This window comes from Microcaecilia unicolor, chromosome 9, assembly GCF_901765095.1.
Source record: "Microcaecilia unicolor chromosome 9, aMicUni1.1, whole genome shotgun sequence".
Classification (NCBI taxonomy): Eukaryota; Metazoa; Chordata; class Amphibia; order Gymnophiona; family Siphonopidae; genus Microcaecilia; species Microcaecilia unicolor.
Window position 1 is genome coordinate 148,235,763 of NC_044039.1, and position 19,063 is coordinate 148,254,825.

At 43.5% G+C, this 19,063-nt stretch overlaps 1 protein-coding gene across 1 annotated transcript in view; it reads right to left on the minus strand.

Annotated features, from left to right (window-relative positions):
* The window catches only part of KNL1 (kinetochore scaffold 1), a 305,881-nt gene that overhangs the window by 105,868 nt on the left and 180,950 nt on the right, over positions 1-19,063 (minus strand). Inside the window, exons 11-12 of the mRNA XM_030213700.1 lie at positions 14,439-14,529; positions 1,220-1,336 (exon numbers count right to left, since the gene is read on the minus strand). Coding sequence (XP_030069560.1) covers positions 1,220-1,336; positions 14,439-14,529 — 208 coding nt within the window. The remainder of the gene's footprint in view (positions 1-1,219; positions 1,337-14,438; positions 14,530-19,063) is intronic.

Sequence of the window (19,063 nt, forward strand, 5' to 3'; positions counted from 1 at the left end):
ACGCAGGTCGGAGTCACCCACTTGAGAGAATTAATAAGCCTGACTGTCCTCAAAGAATTATTGCTACTGTATTACTACATAGTTCAATGTATTTATTTCTATTCTAGGAAGAGATCTATACTTACCTGCAAATATAATTTTTCTTACTTGAAACTGAAGCCAGTGTCTAACTTTTTATTAAAGTGAATTAGTAGTAAAAACTTAACTGCAACAACCACCTTGCATCTTATACAGTGATTTCCCTAGGTTATCCCCAATACCATCCCGCCTTATGCCTTTATCATCCACAATAGATACTCACAGGGTTTGACTCAGATAGCCTAAGAGCGAACTTTTGGTAATAATTCCATATGTAATTCAACCCTCTCCCTACCTCCCCCCCTCCCCCCCACAATGGATCTGAACTTGTGAAAAATAAGCCCAGTGCAAAATCTGAACTGGCATTCCCTCAACTCTGCACTGTGTACCACCTGAGGTATCCCCATTAAAACCTATGTTCAGTGTGGGAAGTTGAAGATCAACTCTCTATCTCATCAATATGTCACTAAAATCCCTAGCAGCCCCAATTGTATATAAAACCTGATAGTACTGTGACATGGATGAATAACCTCAAATATTTGTGTCTAGGAAATCTTGTAATTGAAGTGCCAAGGAGAGAGATATTTCTTTTCAAAGGCCAGGGGAGGAAATACCCTCCCTGTCTTGAAGCCAATCACTAAGGTGACATAGCAAACACACTTGATGATACTTTTTCAAATCTGGCAAGTCCAGTTCCCCAAACACTAGCTGCCATAAAAAAAAAAATTCCATTCACATTTTGAGTTCACCCCCCCCCCCCCCCCCCCCAAAAAAAAAGTCACAGTCTAGGCTTTAAATCATTAGTGTCTGGACATTTGCACCTCATTTATTGCTGCATCTAGATTTACTAAACAAAATGGAAGCTGTTTTAAAGATTAAGCTTTTTGTTCTAGTTTTGAATTAAATACAAATTATCTTACATTTGGGGTAGAAGAGAGAAATTTAATAGCAAGAATGTGGCACCTTTCAAATGTTATTTGCTTTCAAAGCGCCTTCTTAAAGATAGCTGCATAAATTGTTAGACAAGATTTCCATGATGGAAAGTAACAGGTACTTTTAGGAAGAAGGTCAGCGTTGCATCAGTTTAACATCCTTAATCAGCCACTCTTTAGTTGTTCCCATAGCTCACATTCCTCATTACCTGAGATGTTTGACGTAATTTGCTGTATAGTTTCACTTTCTCTTTGTGACACATGATCTTGCTTTTCTTCATGAAGCAGGATTTCATTCTTTCCAGTTCCAGTCCAAAATTTCTCAACTGTGAGATGCAGAGAATAAAATCGTAAAGAAACTGGGAAAACGTTTTCCAGTGCACATTACATCAGGTCACTCCTGAGGGCCCATTTTATAGAATACCAGTGATGCACACCAATGGATTGAATCTCTATATCTGTATCACAGGACAGCCCATAAATAAAGCCTACTATAGTGTGAAGTCTGTGATGTCTAAAGACGGTTTCTTCCTTACTCTCTAACCCACACAATACCTGATTCTTATTTCAAATACCAAGAAAAAAATTACATTCAAATTTACCAGTAAGGTGGTTGACAGCTCTCTTAGGCATACTTAAGATTGTCTGTTTACTCATTATAACACAGGGCTCCTTTGGTCCGGCATAAAAGCTTTTAGCAATCCAGATCCATAAGAGAAGGATGGTGGTATTTATTTTATTATTTTTTATTTATGAATTTTTCAATTTCTTACAAGTATAACACTTGTTACAGAAAAACAGCCAATCCTAAATATTTAAAGCAACAAATTTAAACAAGAAATAAATTTAACAGCTTTCTTAGACCTCAAATAAGAGAGGAGAGTTACAAATCAGTGGAGATTTAAAGATACTATTACAAAATTATACATAATGCGGTTTATGTGTACAATTCGTCCCACATCATTTTACTAAATCTACATGCACTTGTTTCATATCCAGAAAGGATTTCAGCTGATCTGGGTCATAAAATACATACTTTATCCCACTGAGCTTGACCAGGCATTTGCAAGGATATGCTAACAGAAATGAGCCACCTAACTTAAGGACATCTTGTTTCATTACCAAGAATAATTTTCTTCGTTCCTGAGTTACCTTAGTAACATCCGGGAATATCCACAATTTAGTTCCATAAAACAGTACCTTTGAATATTTAAAGTACAACTTTAATATTGTGTTAAAAGTCCTGTTCAAATACCAGGGAAACCAAAAGGGTAGCCCTTTCTGGGACAATTTCAATAGATTGTTCTAGAATTGCTGACAGATTGTTAAGATCTATACCATCCACTCCAAGGCCATCTTTATTTCCTTCTTTTCCACCAGGTCTTGTTGGCAAATAATATATTTTACTTATAGGGGGAATAAGTTCTTGAGGTATTTTCAAATTTTCCAACAAGTATTTTTTAAATAGGTCAATAGGTGTTTTACCAGGAATTTTAGGAAAATTCAGTACTCGGAGATTTAGTCTTCTATTGAAGTTCTCAATCTGTTCAATTTTTTTTTGCATTGCCAACTGATTTTTTATCACCGTAATTTTAAATTCTTGCAATTGAACAACATCTTTTTTTAAGTCTTTAACTTGTATAGTCAAATCTTCTTTCACCGTTTCTAGATTTTTCACCATATCTTCAAATTTCAGGGATAAAGTATTTACCTTTTCAGAGGTATTTTGAAGAGTTGAATCAATTTTGCCCAGCAACAGCCATATCCTCTCCAGGTTCACCTCCGGAGTTGTTCCGGGTCCCTCAGACACAGGAACTTCTCTTTCTCTGCTTCTTTCTTGTGGCAAGGGGTCTCCGCTCGCTGGCTCCTTAATCACCTCCATGTGATCTCGGATGCCTGCTCCCTCTACCATCACAGAAGCCGGACACGGAGAGCAGCTTGATTCCGGAGGCGGGGATAATGATGTTTCAAGGCCCAATAGGGGATCCGCTCCACCGGATACCCCTGAAGCAGGCAACCCCGTCTCTAATCTTTGAGACGAACGCAAAAGGAAGGGCTCGATGCTGCCTTGAAGTGGGGAGGAAGAAGCTGCGGGTCACGGAGGAAGCCTCATCGCTCCTTTCCGCTTTGTATGCGGCATTTTGCAATGGAGGAATCTGTCTCACTCGTGCAGCAGGGAGCTCCCTTCCCAGACGCGGTCACAGATCCGCCATCTTGGAAACGCCCCCCCGATGGTGGTATTTATGACTAAATTTTCTGCTAGTCTTGGAGAACACCTATTCCAGGTATGCAAGGTTTTGTTTTTTTAAGACAAAATAAAGGGCCTTATGGGGTACAGAATTAGATTCTATCCCTAAAACATGTCATACCTACTATTACACCAAAGATATTATCTAAATAATGGGATGTGAATGTTTAAACACAAGTCCATTTCACAGCTTTGCAAATTTCAATGGAGGCTTCTCCAAGAAGGGTTGCTAAGACTGCAATGGTTCTGACACTAGAGAGAGAAAAACCTATGTGTAACAAAGTAGAGCTCTATTAAACAGCATATTTTACAAATCAGCCAAATATGAATAATGAAAAATATTATTTGGCCAAATACAAATAATGGACACTGAACTTTAACAAATAATTAAAAAAAGTAATGTGGAGTGGAGGAGTGGCCTAGTGGTTAGGGTGGTGGACTTTGGTCCTGGGGAACTGAGGAACTGAGTTTGATTCCCACTTCAGGCACAGGCAGCTCCCTGTGACTCTGGGCAAGTCACTTAACCCTCCATTGCCCCATGTAAGCCACATTGAGCCTGCCATGAGTGGGAAAGCACGGGGTACAAATGTAACAAAAAAAAAAAAAAAATCAGAGATCAAGTGTATTTCAGTAGGATTTAGCACAGTAGAGCCCCGGATTAACTGTATTCGAATTTAAATCACTATTCGTCTGAATACAAGTAATGTATTTGGGGCACTATTCGGGACCAAATTGAATATTCAGTACAGCCTTAACTGAAAGGGATACAATCTGCTATTTAACTGGACAGTGCTAATTCAGATAACTGCAACTCAAAATTCCAAATTTAAAGAATAAAATGAAAGTTTGGGTAGACTTTTTTTTTTTAAAGGCTTTGGTCAGCTCTTGGTAGAAGACAACAGCTGTTTTGCAATCCAACTTGCAGGACTTGATACAAAGAAAAAATATTAAATAGGAGGAACATGTCCTCCTAACATTTTTTTTCAAACAATTAACAATGAAGTTGGGCATGACCTTGGGCATGAACTTGGGATGAATGTTAAGCACCACCTTTGAATGGTGAAACTTAAGTCCCTAAAGCCTGGAGCTCTGACTCTGCAGGTAGAAGTAACTGCAAACAAAAATATGAACATTCAGGTCAGGAAACCCAGAGTTCAGAGGCTCAAAAATCAGTTTTTCTTTGCTTAGTTAAAAATATATTGTGGTCTCATGACTCAGCAGGAGAACTGGAGCCTACAATAAAAGAAAGCCCCATATGAATCGTGCAACTAAAGGCTGTACAGATAGCAAAGTTACTCACCTATAGCATGTGTCCTCCAAGGACAGCAGGACACATTACCATATATGGCAACATCATCTGACAGAGCCCCGCATGAACACTTTCCAGTGTTCTAGAAGACCACAGAAGCCTTTGGCAGCACCAAACTGTGCATGCGCAGGCCTTCCCACCCAACTCACTCGTGCAAGACCAGCAGTTAAGTAAAAAAGCTTAAGGAATATAGCTCCTAGGGGAGGTGGGAGGGAATGTGGTAATGTGTGTCCTGCTGTCCTCAGAGAAAGCAAAGATACTTACCTGTAGCAGGTATTCTATGAGGACAGCAGGCCATTAATTCTTACATGTGGGTGACATCAGGCAAGTTGCCCAGTGAGGAACACTTTTATAGAATACTACAACTTTAAAAGCACGCGACAGCATTCCCAATAAACATGCGCGAATGATTTTTGTGCCCGCCTCGAGAGCAAGGGACTATCAGTACAGTACAATAGCTACGTTAAGACAACTCCAAGGGGAGGTGGGAAAGTGTGGTGAAATGATGAATTTTCCAGCATGAGAATTATAAGAATATTTCATGAAGTGTTTTTCTCTATTTTGGTCAGCAGGTAGTGCATGTTTTTGTTTAAAGCTGTTACAGAAAAAATGACTGTTCCTTCTTTAGTTTAGCACAGAGAGGAAGTAACCTGCAGTGATGTGGCCAGCTACTTTTAAAACATTGTTGTTCTGGGTTCCGATTGGTCCAAGAGCTCAAATCCAGCCTGGTTTTCTCTCAGTCTCAGATAGGGAGAAGAGAGAGAAAGATCTCTTCACAGAGGCCCTGTGAGCAGTTATATTCTGTAACCTGTGAGCAGCTATATTTCCTGTACTCCCCCAAGCACTATTCAGGTAGTAAACAAGTGGTATATAGCTTTAAAATTGATTCCTGTTTGTTTTACCTATTATTGATTTGCTGTATTTTCCCATCCGTTTTATATGGTTCACTGTTCAACTGTGACAATAAAACCTGTTTATTGGCTCTGATGTATTGGATTGACTAAGAATCCTAGTGGTTAGTGTGATGGGTCTGTGGGTGCTTTCCAGGAACTGTGGAAACCCTAAGAGTGTGACCCCAGTGTCCTAGAAATCACCGGGGAATACCTTGTGGGTGGGAGACTTGCCCAGAGGCAAGTGGAACCTAGTAAATGGGGGTGGAAGGTTGACTAGTATAGAGCACATGCTCAGGTGCAGGCGGGCCTGAGCAGAGCTGGGGATAGGACCCTCCAGGTGGCCACGGGATTAGCCCCAGGTTGGTGCTAGGCATTCAGTGACAGAGGGTAGAGAAAATTAATGGCCTGCCGTCCTTGGAAAATACCTGCTACAGGTAAGTACCTTCGTTTTCTCCGTGGACAGACAAGCAAGCTATGTTCTTCTCACATGTGGGAATTCCTAGCAACCAGGATCACCAAAAACAACAGTAGGACAATTGCAGCTCTCAATGGCAAGTTGAAATAGTGATTAACCTGAATCTCTCTCTCTCACATGCATACATACATATATACACACATACATACAACACAGGGTGAGAGAGTGCAGCCTGGAACAGAAAAAAACAAAAACGGACCTAGGGGGTGGAGTTGGATTCTAGACCCCCAAAATTCTGCAAAACTGTCTATCCAAACAACTATCTTGTCAGGTATCTTGTGCAAGGAGATAGTGAGATGTGAATGTGTGGACTGGAGACTATGTTGCAGCCTATTGAGGATGACTTCAAGTAGGCTAACGCCATAGCTCTGACATAACCCTCAAGAGTCAGCCCAGCTTTGGCATAAGTGAAAGAAATGCAATCTGCCAGCCAATTGGAGATTGTGCATTTTCCCGATGGTGACCCCCCCCCCCCCAACCTGCTGGGATCAAAAGAAGTGAAAAGCTAGGTGGACTGTCTGTAGGGCCTAGTCTTCTCCAGGTAAAAGGCCAATGCTCACTTGCAGTCCAAGCTTTGCAGTGCATTTTTGCTAGGATGGGTGTGAGGTTTGAAAAAAAAAAAAATGTTGAAAGGACGATAGACTGATTAAGATGAAACTGAAACTCCGACACAACCTTAGGCAGGAACTTACGGTACGTGCGGAGAACTAGTCTGTTATGATGAAATTTCATGTAAGGTGGGTCCGCTACTAAGACCTGAAGCTCACTGACCCTGCAAGCTAAAATAGCAGCCACCAAAAGACACGACCCTCCAGGTCAAGTACTTCAGACGACAGGAGTCAAGTGGCTGGAAAGGAGCTTTCATCAGTTAGTGGAGGATGATGTTGAGGTCCCATGACACAGGCGGAGGTTAGACAGGGGGCTTCATCAACAACAAACCTCTCATGAAGCAAACAATTAGAGACTGTCCAGAGATGGGTTTACCTTCCACACAGTGATGGTAAACACCGATTGCATTACGAAGTTAGAACATAAGAATAGCCATACTGGGTCAGACCAACGGTCCAACTAGCCCAGTATCCTGCTTTCAACAGTGACCAATCTAGGTCACAAGTACCTGGCGGAAATCCAATTATTAGCAACATTCCATGCTACCAATCCCGGGGCAAGCAGTAGCTTCCCCCATGTTCATCTCTAATCCCGGGGCAAGCAGTGGCTTCCTCCATGTCCATCTCAATAACAAACTATAGACTTTTCCTCCAGGAACTTGTCCAAACCTTTTTTTAAACCCAGATATGCTAGCCACTGTAACCACATACTCCACCAGCAAGTTCCAGAGCTTAACTATTCTTTGAGTGAAAAAATTATTTCCATGTAATTTCACAAGTGTCCCCTGGTCTTTGCACTTTTAGAAAGAGTGAAAAATCAATTCACTTTTACTCATTCTACATCACTCAGGATTTTATAGATCTCAATCACACTCCTTCCCCCCAGCCGTCTCTTTTCCATGTTGAAGAGGCCTAACCTCTTTAGCCTTTCCTCCTATGGGAGGAGTTCCATCCCCTCTATCATTTTGGTCACTCTTCTTTGAACCTTTTCTAATTCTACTATATCTTTTTTGAGATATTGTGACCAGAATTGAATGCAATACTCAAGGTGAGGTCGCACCAAGGAGCAATACAGAGGCATTAAATATTCTTGGTCTTATTTTGCATCCCTTTCCTAATAATTTCTAGCATCCTGTTTGCTTTTTTTGCCGCCGCCACACACTGGGCAAAAGATTTCAGTATACTGTCTAAAATGACACCTAGATCTTTTTCTTGAGTACTGACTCCCAAGGTGGACCCTAGCATCAGGTAACTATGATTCAGGATTATTCTTACCATATTTATTTATTTATTTGCTGCACTTATATCCCACATTTTCCCACCTATTTGCAGGCTCAATGTGGCTTACAATATAATACAATAATCACATTGATGGCATAAGAAAATCAGAATATAGACAACAGATAAGGTGCATAAGAATATCATGGCAATCATATTAACGGAGTAAGAATTGATCACTTTGCATCTGACCACATTAAATTTTATCTGCCATTTGGATGCCCAGTGTTCCAGTTTGCAAAGGTCTTCCTACAATTTTTCACAATCTGCCATGTGTTTTGATAACCTTGAATAGTTTTGTGTCATCTTCAAATTTAATCACCTCACTCGTTGTTCCGTTTTCCACATCATTTATAAATATGTTAAATAGCACCGGTCCCAGTACAGATCCCTGTGGCACTCCACTATTCACCCTCCTCCATTGAGAAAAATGGACATTTAAGCCTGCCCTCTGTTTTCTGTCCAATAACCAATTCCAAATCCACAGAAGGACATTGCCTGCTATCCCATGGCTTTTAATTTTTTTTCAGGGGTCTCATTTGTCAAAAGCGTTCTAAAAATCTGGGTATACTATATCAACCGACTCACCTTTATCCACATTTATTTACGCCTTCAAAGAAGTGAAACAAATTGGTGAGGCAAGTCTTCCCTTGGCTGAAACTATGCTGACTCTGTCCCATTAAACCATGTTTGACTATGTGTTCCATAGTTTTATACTTTATAAATAGTTTCAACTAGTTTCCTTGGAACTAAAGGTGTTACATTTGGCCACCCCCATCTTCAGGTAACTACAGACAATTTTAAGACTAGACTCGGAGAGGTGCAGAAGGTATTCAAGCAGGGTCTGTGCTGGGCAAGAAAGAGGACAAACCTCCTCCATTTGAAAGAATAACACCTCTTGGTGGAATCTATCCTGGAAGCCAGCAAGACTCTGGAAGACACTCTCAGGAAAATTCAAATTCTAAGCTCTCAACATCCAGGTTGTGGGGGCCAGGGATTGAAGACTGGGATATAGAAGAGAGCCCTCGTTCTGCGTTATGAGGGTCAGAAAACACTCCAATCTCCAAGGTTCTTCAGAGGATAATTCCAGAATAGAAAGAAACCAGATCTGTCTGGGCCAATACGGGGCTATCAGGATCATGGCTCCTTGGTCTTGCTTGAGTTTCAGCAAAGTCTTCCCCAAGAGAGGGACGGCAGGATATGCATACAGAAGGTCGTTCCACCCAATAGAGGAGGAAGGCATCCGATGCTAGTCTGTCATGTGCTCTGAGCCTGGAACAGTTTTGAGGGACTTTGTGACTGAATGAAGTGGCAAAGTGATCCACCGAGGGGATGCCTCATACTCAGAAGATCTTGCGGGCAATGCCCCTGCTGAGTGACCACTTGAGCGGTTGCATGACCACGCTCAGTTGGATTTTACCACCAGGTAGGTGGCTCTGAGAACTATCCTGTTCTGGACAGCCTATTTCCACATCTGGATGGCTTCGTGACACAGAGGGTATGATCCAGTACCTCCCTACTTGTTGGTGTAATACATTGCAACCAGATTGTCCATTTGAATGAGTACAATTTGGTTGAACAGCCAATCTTTGAACGCCATTAGAGTGTTCCAGATTGCCCGGAGATTCACAAGGTTAATTTGAAGATCTGTCTCCTGAGCTGACCAAGCACTTCGAGTGTGAAGCCCATCCAAGTGAACTTTCCATATCAGGTGGGATGCATCTGTTGTCAGCACCTTCTGGGGCTGAGGAATTTGGAATGGAAGTCCCACGGTCAAACAGGAATGAACTGTCCACCAGAGGAGGGACTGAACAAACTCCAGTGTTACCAAGATGACATCCACTAGGTTCCCAGAGGCCTGACACCACTGGGAAACAATGGTCCACTGGGCAATTCTCACATGAAGATGTGTCAAGTGAGTGACATGCACAGTGGAGGCCATGTGGCCTAGTAACCTCAACATCTGCCGAGCTGTGATCTACTGGCTGGCTCGAATCCAAGAGATGAGTGTGACTAGTGTAAGCCCTTGGCACGGGGAGAAAGACACGTGCCTGATGTGTATAGCAGGGCTCCTATAAACTCCAATTGCTGAACTGGGAGCATATGGGACTTGGGGTAGTTTAAAACAAACCCTAGTAGCTCTAGCACCTGAATAGTTCTCCACAGGGACTCCTGAGCACCTTTGTTCGAAGTGCTCTTCACTAGCCAATCATCCAGGAAGGGAAACACATGGCCTCCCAGTCTGCATAGCAACACAATGACTAACGCTAGACATTTGGTGAAAACCCTGGGAGCTGATGCAAGGCCAAATGGAAACACACTGTACTGAAAGTGATGTGTTTCCGCCCAAAATATGAGATACTTCCAGACCACAGTAGGTATCAGGATATGAGTGTAGACAGAGAGCATAGCTAATCTGGAGCCTGAATCACTGGTAGAAGGATGCCGAGGGAAACCATCTTTTCTTTTACCAAGAATTTGTTCATGGCCCTTATGTCTAGGTTGGGACGCATCCCTCCCTGTTTTCTTTGGCATAAGGAAGTCCCTGGAATAGAATTCCCTTCCCTTCTTCCCCCGCATGGGCTTTTTAGAAGGGTGGAGAGTTCCCATGCAAGTACTACTTTGTGATGAAAGCTGAAGCGAGATGATCTTGGAAGGCACTTTGGCAGTCTTTGATGCCCAATGTAGGGCGTAACCGTGATGGACTATTTGGAGAACCCTCCAGTCAGAGGTTACAAGGGGCCACCTTTCTTGGTTGGGGGGGGGGGGGAGACAACAACTCAGCCTTTCCCCCCTCCACTAGTAGGTTGTCCAGAACAGTCACTCTTACGGCTGTTATGCTCTACTGGAGCCAGTCAAAAACTCATCCCCTGTTTTGACTGAGGAGCCCACTGAGCCTTAGGCCCATGCTATTGACAACAAGTGTGCTGGAGCACAGTCTGCTTAGGAGGGCGAGGAGTGTACCTACACCTCTGTGAGTAGCAGGGACTTTTCTTCAACTTGCCCGAAAACCTCCTGGATGAGGAGGATGCAGAAGGCATCCGACCGGAGAGAATATCGATGGTATCTGTGATTTTTAATGAGGTCCTCCTCCACTATCTCTCCAAAAAGATTATCCCCCTGGCACATGGCATCTGCCAACTTCTGCTGGACTGCCAGGTCCAAGTCAGAGATACACAGCTATGAGAGTCTGGGCAGAAATCCTGGATGCCAAATCAAAAGTATCGTAAGCTCCCCTGGTCAGGAATTAAAAAATACACCTTCTGCTGTTTGGCCAGCTGGCGAAGCGATTTGGCCTGCTCCAGTGAGAGAGAAGTCGCCAAATCAGTCATACTGCGCAACAGGCTCCGCAAGTAGATGTTCATGTAGAGCTGGTATCACTGTATACAGGAGATGAGCATTGAAGCCTAATACATCTTCTGTCCAAAGGAGTCCAGATTTAGAGCTTCTCTGCCTGGGGGCAGTGAAGCAAAGTCTCTGGAACTTCTGGCTTGTTTGAACACCACTGGGGAATGAGGAGGCAACTGTGGCTCATCAAACCCAGGGGAGCTCTGGATCCGATACATGGTATCAATTTTCTTGCGGAGGACAGACACAGAGGGGACTCCCAGTTCTTCACCTGAACATCACGCAAGATCTTGTGAAGTGGGACAGTCATGACCTCTTTAGGAGGAATGTTGTAGACCAGGTCCTCAAACACCTCAGCCTTTGGCTTGTCCTCTGTCTCCAAATGAATGAGAATGGCAGCCACCATTTCCCTTACAAAAGCTGGGAAGGAGAGGCTCTCAGCTGGAGACTTCCATCTCTCTTCTGGTGGAGAGAGGTATGTTGGGGTACCATAGGACTCCTCCTCTGAGAAGTACCTTGGTTTCTCATTAGACGCCCATGAGCACTCTGTATTGGTGTCAGCAATGAACTCCTTCAAGGCAGGGCTGAGAACGAGCCTGATTCGAGTATGAGGAAATTGGTCCTTGTCTAGAAAGGCATACAGACGCAGACTCCATCGACATCAAGGGGGTACCAGCATGGGCAGCTGTGGACACTGGTACCGCATGCGGCGCCAGTGTCTGTGACCTCACCAAAGAAGAAGGTCTTTGCAAGGCAGCAGGTAGAAGCATGGCTGGAAAAAGCACCCCTGATGCTATTGAACTCTGCTGGAGTATCCCCGACCAAGTGCTCCTGCAGCAGGGCCCGGATACGCTCATTGAGTGTCGACACTGGCAAAGGCTGGCGTGTCGGTATAGATTGCCAGGGTCGATTCAGGTACCTGGACCCAGCTGCATGGAGACTCCCACATCCGCACCTCCTTGATGGAGGGGGAATGCTCCTCCCTGTGCCGACACTTCTCAGGTACCAGATCTCTCAGTGCCCCGGTGCTCCCAACACTATGCATAGAGGATTGGGGCTTGTGCTTCTTGGCCTTTGCCTGATGGCGCGCATCGACACTCATCAGTGCTGACGAGGATGTAATTGAATCCTCACATGTTCTCGGTATCTGGTCCAATGCTGACCAGTCCTGGGGGCCCTGCATAGTGGCCTGCGCTGAGGAAGGTGGAGACCCACTCGATGCACACCCACTCTCAGTGTCGGACATGGGTCTAGCAGCCATGAGGACCAATGCATCCGATGCCAGTGCAAGCACTGACGCCAATGTTGGCGATTCGAACCTGGCTCTACAAATCATCTCTCAGGATAACTGTGTTCTTTTCTGCATATGCAGGCAAAAGAATACAGTAGGTAGAGTTGTGGTCTAGCTCAATACACTGGGGACACCAGAAATGGGTGTCAGATTCAAAGACAGTCCAATAGCACTGAGCGCAGCTCTTGAAGCCGCTGGGGCCCTTGGATGACATGGAAGGAAAAACAGGTGTTGGCCAAATTAAATGATTTGATGGTGACAGAAAAAGGGGGAAATCACTGAGAAATAAAGTTAGGGAAAATCCCGACCGCAGCTCAGGCGTAAGAGAGCCCACTGAGCCAGAGAAAAAGAAGAAAACTTAAAAGTGGGGGAAAATGCCAAATTTTTAAGGGTCAAAAAAGAAAAGAGTTCCGAAAAAGGAAAAATACAAAACGAGGCAGGAAAAAACCCTGCGGGGAAGGCACAAAGCTCAAAAAGCTATGAACAGTGCCTTCTCTCCTCACGGTGGATGAAGAGAGACTGATGGTCCCGCGCTCTTGTGGCGGGCAGGAAGGCACTTACACATGTGCAGTGGGAATGCCGTCATGTGCTCTTAAAGTTGTAGTACGCTATAAAAACGTTCTGCACCGGGCGACGTGGATGATGTCACTAACATGTGAGAACAACATGGCCTGCTTGCTCTCAGAGAACACCTGCTACTGGTGAGTAACTTTGCTTTTTCCGAGGAACAGGTCCTTTCCTGAACATCAGGGGAGCTTCCTCTCCTGATGGGCTGGAGAGGACCACTCCCTCTTGCCTCTTCTGATGCTGACACCTGATAAGGCAACAGACAAAGCATGGGCCTCTAGGATCAGCTGGGGCAGAGGCATGGTCAGCACCGATGCCCTTGAGGATTCAACATTGTGTCGAGCCAATATCAGCTCCAACTCCTCCTGCAAGAGGGCCCAGAGTGGCTCCTTGGGGGCAGGTGTCAGTAAAGACCAGGTTGAAATTGGTGTGGGGACAACCTGTGTGAACGATAGAGCAGAATTGGAAGGTTGGTCCCAGTGTAATGGAGACTCTATGGAGGAGCAGTCCTCTCAGCGCAAACACTTCAAGTACCAGTGGTGCTGATGTCCCAGAGTTTCTGGTACTATGCTTCGAGAGGGTCCGATGTTGGTGCTCCTTTGCGCAACATCAGGAACCCTTGGTGCCAAAGAGGATGATGTTGAATCCTAGTATGTCCTCGGTGTTGGCCCGATGTTGCTTGGTCCAACAGGGCCCCTTTTGTTGCCCAATGTCAAGGCAGAGGGAGACTTCCTCAATGCTGGTGTGGCACGCCCCCCCCCCCCCCCCCCCCCCCCACCAGTGTTCGATGCAGTTCCGCCAGCCATGGGAACCAACGCCTCCAATGCTGATGAGCTGAATTTAGAAGTTCCTCCCCCCCCCCAAAAAAAAAATATATTTTTTTTACAGGGGATTATAAAACAACAAAAAATGAACAAAATAAGAAAAGAAAGAACCCATGTACCAAGAGGTAAGAAAACTCACGCTGAGAAGAGCTGGTAAAAACACAACTGCTCTGCAGAAAATACTGCTGGTCCCGTGCAAGTGATTTGGGCAGGAAGGCACCTATGTGCGCTATGGCACTGCCAAAGGCTTCTGTAGTCTTCAAGAACGCTGGGTAAAGTCTGTGCCAGGTTCCATCAGATGTCGTCAGCCACATGTAGTAAGTTATGTCATGCTTATCCTCAGAAAAATCTTCTATCCTTTCCTAATGAAATTTTGTAATTTAAAAATACATTATTTTCTTGATACGTCTGAATTTCAGATTAAAAACTGGGTACTAATCCAACAGTTTAGATTTGAGAAAATTTTTCATCCATAATTTGCTCATTTATCTCCATCTTGTATAAGAATAAAATGACAGAGGAATGTAAAATGTTAAGTAGTAGTAGTAGTAGTAGTAAAATGTTGACAAAAGCTAAATTAATTTTACCTCCTCATTAGAACAGGTCTTCATGGCTTCCCACAGTAGGCTGTTTACATCTACCAAGGGCTTATCCTGAGCACTTACATAAAGCTTTAATCTGAAATTAGGAGGAAGCACACAGAGTATGTAAGATCATATGACAGAACAAACATTAAGCCCTAGCATTATATAAACTTATTAGAAAAAGATGAACACAACCATGGAGAAAGCCGCACAGCAGCAGGTTAAATATGTAAGACCCACAGATATTTATCAACCCAAGCTCAAATATTCCACAAGAAAATACTCTACTGTTCCCAATATCTTTTGCCCTAATAGTATATGAATGGTGATTCATCTACTTAATTGGTTACTAGAATATCATTATGTAAATTTAGTGAGCGTATGGCTTGTGATTAAGATTAGGCTTGTGTGATGTAAAAAGCATAAATACCCATAAATGGAATTAGCAGTGTAAACATTGTATTTGATTTACTAGGTTCCTAGCCACCCAGGCCTTATCCAAAGGAACAAGGAAGAGGGGGAAGGAGGGAAGATGGGACAAATATTCAAATAGAATGCTCCTAAATATAAACACCCAGTATAGGCTGCCAATTACAACATATGCCATGGTAGTGTATAGAGTACATTAAGTCTAAATCATGTACTGTAAGTTATTATAAATCAGCATCTCTGTAAAGGGCACTTTTATTACGCTACCTTAGTTGCTAATGTGCATATAATGCAGTTTAAAATGGCGTACCATAGAATGAACTCAGGTGTCTGCAGTAACCGCCAAATCTGTGTGCGCTAATTTTTTTGGGGGGAGGGGATCTGTCTGGGGGTGAAGTGTGGGCATTCCTACATTAACCAGTTAGTGTAGCAACATTAGCATGCGCTAACCTGCTTAGCACACAGGTACCATGTGAGCCCTTATCACCTACAAAGTGGACAGTAGTAAATGCTCACGCAGTAAATTTCTTTTTAATGGTTAATGGCAACATTAGTGCATGGCCATTAATACAAGGCCATTTGTACAGATGCAGTAAAATGGGCCTTAGCGCGCGGGAAAAACTCAGGTAAGAGCGCGATAGGCCACTTTTTAACCACAGCTTAGTAAAATGCCCCTAAATTCCTTTAAATTTCAGACATCAGCTCTGTACAACATCTTACATATTTTGTCAATGTTAACTTTTTTAATTAATTTTTAAATACAAAAATTTCATAATTGGGACTTCCGGTGGAGTCATGAGGCAGAACAGATGCTGATTAGCGCTGCTCCCCGCTTCCCTCCTAAAAATCCCCCCTGCAAATAACCTGAATTAGCCGACTACCCATCCCATGTGGCTGGCTCCCTTCTAAGGCTCTCACCTTGTGTGCTTGTGCTCTTGGGGGACTTTTTCCTGCTCTTATGGTAGCGAAAGGCTTGCGCAAAGGACAAGATAGGAACCAAATTGTGGAAACCAAGATAGTGCTGCATACACACCTGCCAAGCCCCTTGGTGAGCTTGGAATGGACTGCGGAAATAATCTCTGAAGTGAAAGCCGCTGTAGAGGCTGCTATTGATAAAAAAATTACAACAGTTTTTTGTCAAAATCGATAATGCTCATGATCATGAGTGCCTAGATAGTTTGAGCCTGGAACTGGATGAGGTACAGCAGCGAACTGGCGTGGTGGAAGACTCTCTGCATCGGGTGGAGACTAGGCAAGATGTCTTGGATAAACAGCTTAAAGCCCATGCAGACAAAATTGAAGATCTGGAAAATCAGGCTAGACGTAATACCTGCACCTGGTGGGCATTTCGGAGAGTGTTCAAGAGGGAGATTTATTGCATTATCTGGAGACTTGGTTATCACAGAGTTTGCACTTGAGTGCCATGGACCGTTCCAGATTGAACAAGGCCCACCCCAAGGCCTGCGGACCTAAGGGTTCCAGACCGCGTGTGGTGATCTTAAGGGTCTTGAACTTTGCCCACAAGGTGGAAATATTGCGGGTGCTACGAGCTGGTAAAACTTTACAAGTGGATAATCACAAGATCTTATTGCCTTCAAGATTATTCAGTTGTGGTTGCATCCCGCCATCGCAAATTCAGTTTGATATGCACAGCATCATATAAGCGCCAGATTCGCTTTGCACTTCTCTATCCAGCTTGCCTTCAGGTGATCCACGAGGGCCGCACAGTTTTCTATGACACCCCTCTGGAGGCACAGGTTTTTTTTTTTTTTTTAGACTATCTCTGTGGAAACCTGCCTGCTTTCTCCATCTACATTGGAATCTGGAGCCTGATTTGGTAGCTCGGACAAATTAACTTTCTCTCTAGCCTCTATCGGGGGCCTATGACATATGGTCTAGATATTTTAGCAACTCATTGGACAGATTGTGGACACCATTTGAGCAATTACGAAAAACTTACACCACAAGAGGAAAAATAGACCCAACTGAATTTTGGCAACAGATCTACACTGACGGATGGACAACAAAGACAGACACAATCCAATTCCTCTCTAATTGGGATAATAGATGCAAACTGATACTAGACAACATTGCCCCAATTCAAACCAGAACCTCGCACAGGAAAAACTCAATACCATGGTTCAATGAAGAACTGAAAAAACTCAAAACACAAGTTAGGAAACTGGAACGTACGTGGAACAAAAATAAAAAAAAAGATGACTCCTCTCTAAACGCGTGGAAACTACTCCGAAGGAAATACAAATATGTCATAAGACAAACCAAAAGACAATACTACAAAACTGAAGTCGGGCCAAATTACAAAGACACACAAACTCTTCCAACTCGTGAACAAACTACTAGATACAACCCCAGTCACCACCAACAACAAAGAGATTCCAGGAGTCGACGACTTGGCGAGATACTTCAACAAGAAAATCATAAAACTATGACTCAAAATACCAGCCAGCCCAATCGAATATACTACACTCCTAGAATGCCTAGACCCAGAACCTGGAATCCACCCAGCAGACAGGATCTGGACTGAATTCACCATACTACCAGAAGATCTTATCTCACAGACACTTAAAAGATTCGCCAAATCTCGCTGTAAATTAGATATATGCCCAAACAACCTCATGAAGTCGGCCCCCCAACAATTTATAATGGACCTAACTAACCATATGAATTTCATGCTACAAAATGGACTCTTCCCAAAGGAGAAAGGAAATATTCTACTCACCCCCATGCCCAAGGATGCAAAGAAAAATACTAATGAACTATAGACCAGTAGCATCCATTCCCCTATTCACCAAAATAACAGAAGGCATGGTGATCAAACAACTCACAGAATATCTAAACAAGTTCTCGGTACTGCATGATTCCCAGTCAGGATTTCGATCTAATCACAGCACGGAAACTGTACTAGTCACGCTCATGTCCAAACTCAAACAATTGATAGCAAATGGCAACAACATACTACTGCTACAATTCGACATGTCAAGTGCATTCGACATAGTCGACCATGGAGTTTTATTACACATCCTAGAATACTTCGGAATCGGAGGTAACGTTCTCAGATGGTTCAAGGGTTTCCTAACCACCCGCTCATATCAAGTGACATCAAACTTGACAACATCAGCCACATGGACACCTGAATGCAGAGTTCCACAGGGATCCCCCCTCTCACTGACCATATTCAACCTAATGATGACACCCTTGGCTAAGCTATTATCGAATCAGAATCTAAACCCATACATATATGCTGATGATGTAACAATCTTTATCCCATTCAAACACGATCTAAGAGAAATTTCCGACGAAATCAACCAAAGCCTACATACTGTATCATGAACTCTTGGGCAGATGCATTTCGACTGAAACTAAATGCCGAAAAAACCCAATGCCTAGTACTCACCTCGCAATACAACAAGAAGGAATTCACCACCATCAACACACCTAATCTAACTCTACCAGTCTCAGACACCCTAAAAATACTTGGAGTCACCATTGACCGACACCTAACACTTGAGAACCATGCAAAAAACATAACTAAAAAGATGTTCCACTCAATGTGGAAACTAAAACGAGTCAGACCATTTTCCCCAAGGAATGTCTTCCGATACCTGGTACAATCACTGGTACTTAGTCATCTGGACTATTGTAATTCACTCTACGCCGGTTGTAAAGAACAAATACTCAAAAAACTCCAGACAGCCCAGAACACGGCAGCCAGACATATTCGGCAAACCAAAATATGAAAGCGCAACACCCCTCCGCGAAAAACTACACTGGCTCCCACTCAAAGAACGCATCACGTTCAAACTCTGTACCTTGCTCCATAAAATCATCCATGGTGACGCCCCAGCCTACATGTCGGATCTAATAGAACTACCACCCAGAAATGCAAAACAATCCTCCCGCACATTCCTCAATCTTCATCCTCCCAAATGCAAAGGCTTGAAATACAAATCATATGCATGCATCAACCTTTGCCTATACAAGCACACAGCTCTGGAACTCTGCCACGTAACCTGAAATCGGTCTACGAAGTGACCACTTTCCGCAAACTCCTGAAAACTTATCTCTTCGACAAAATATATCAAAGAACAACAGGCGTAACTCTACTTTCTTCAAGACATCCAGGAATGTTCTTTAATGTCTTTTGCTTTCACACCTTCTTGTACCTAATGCCTTTGGCT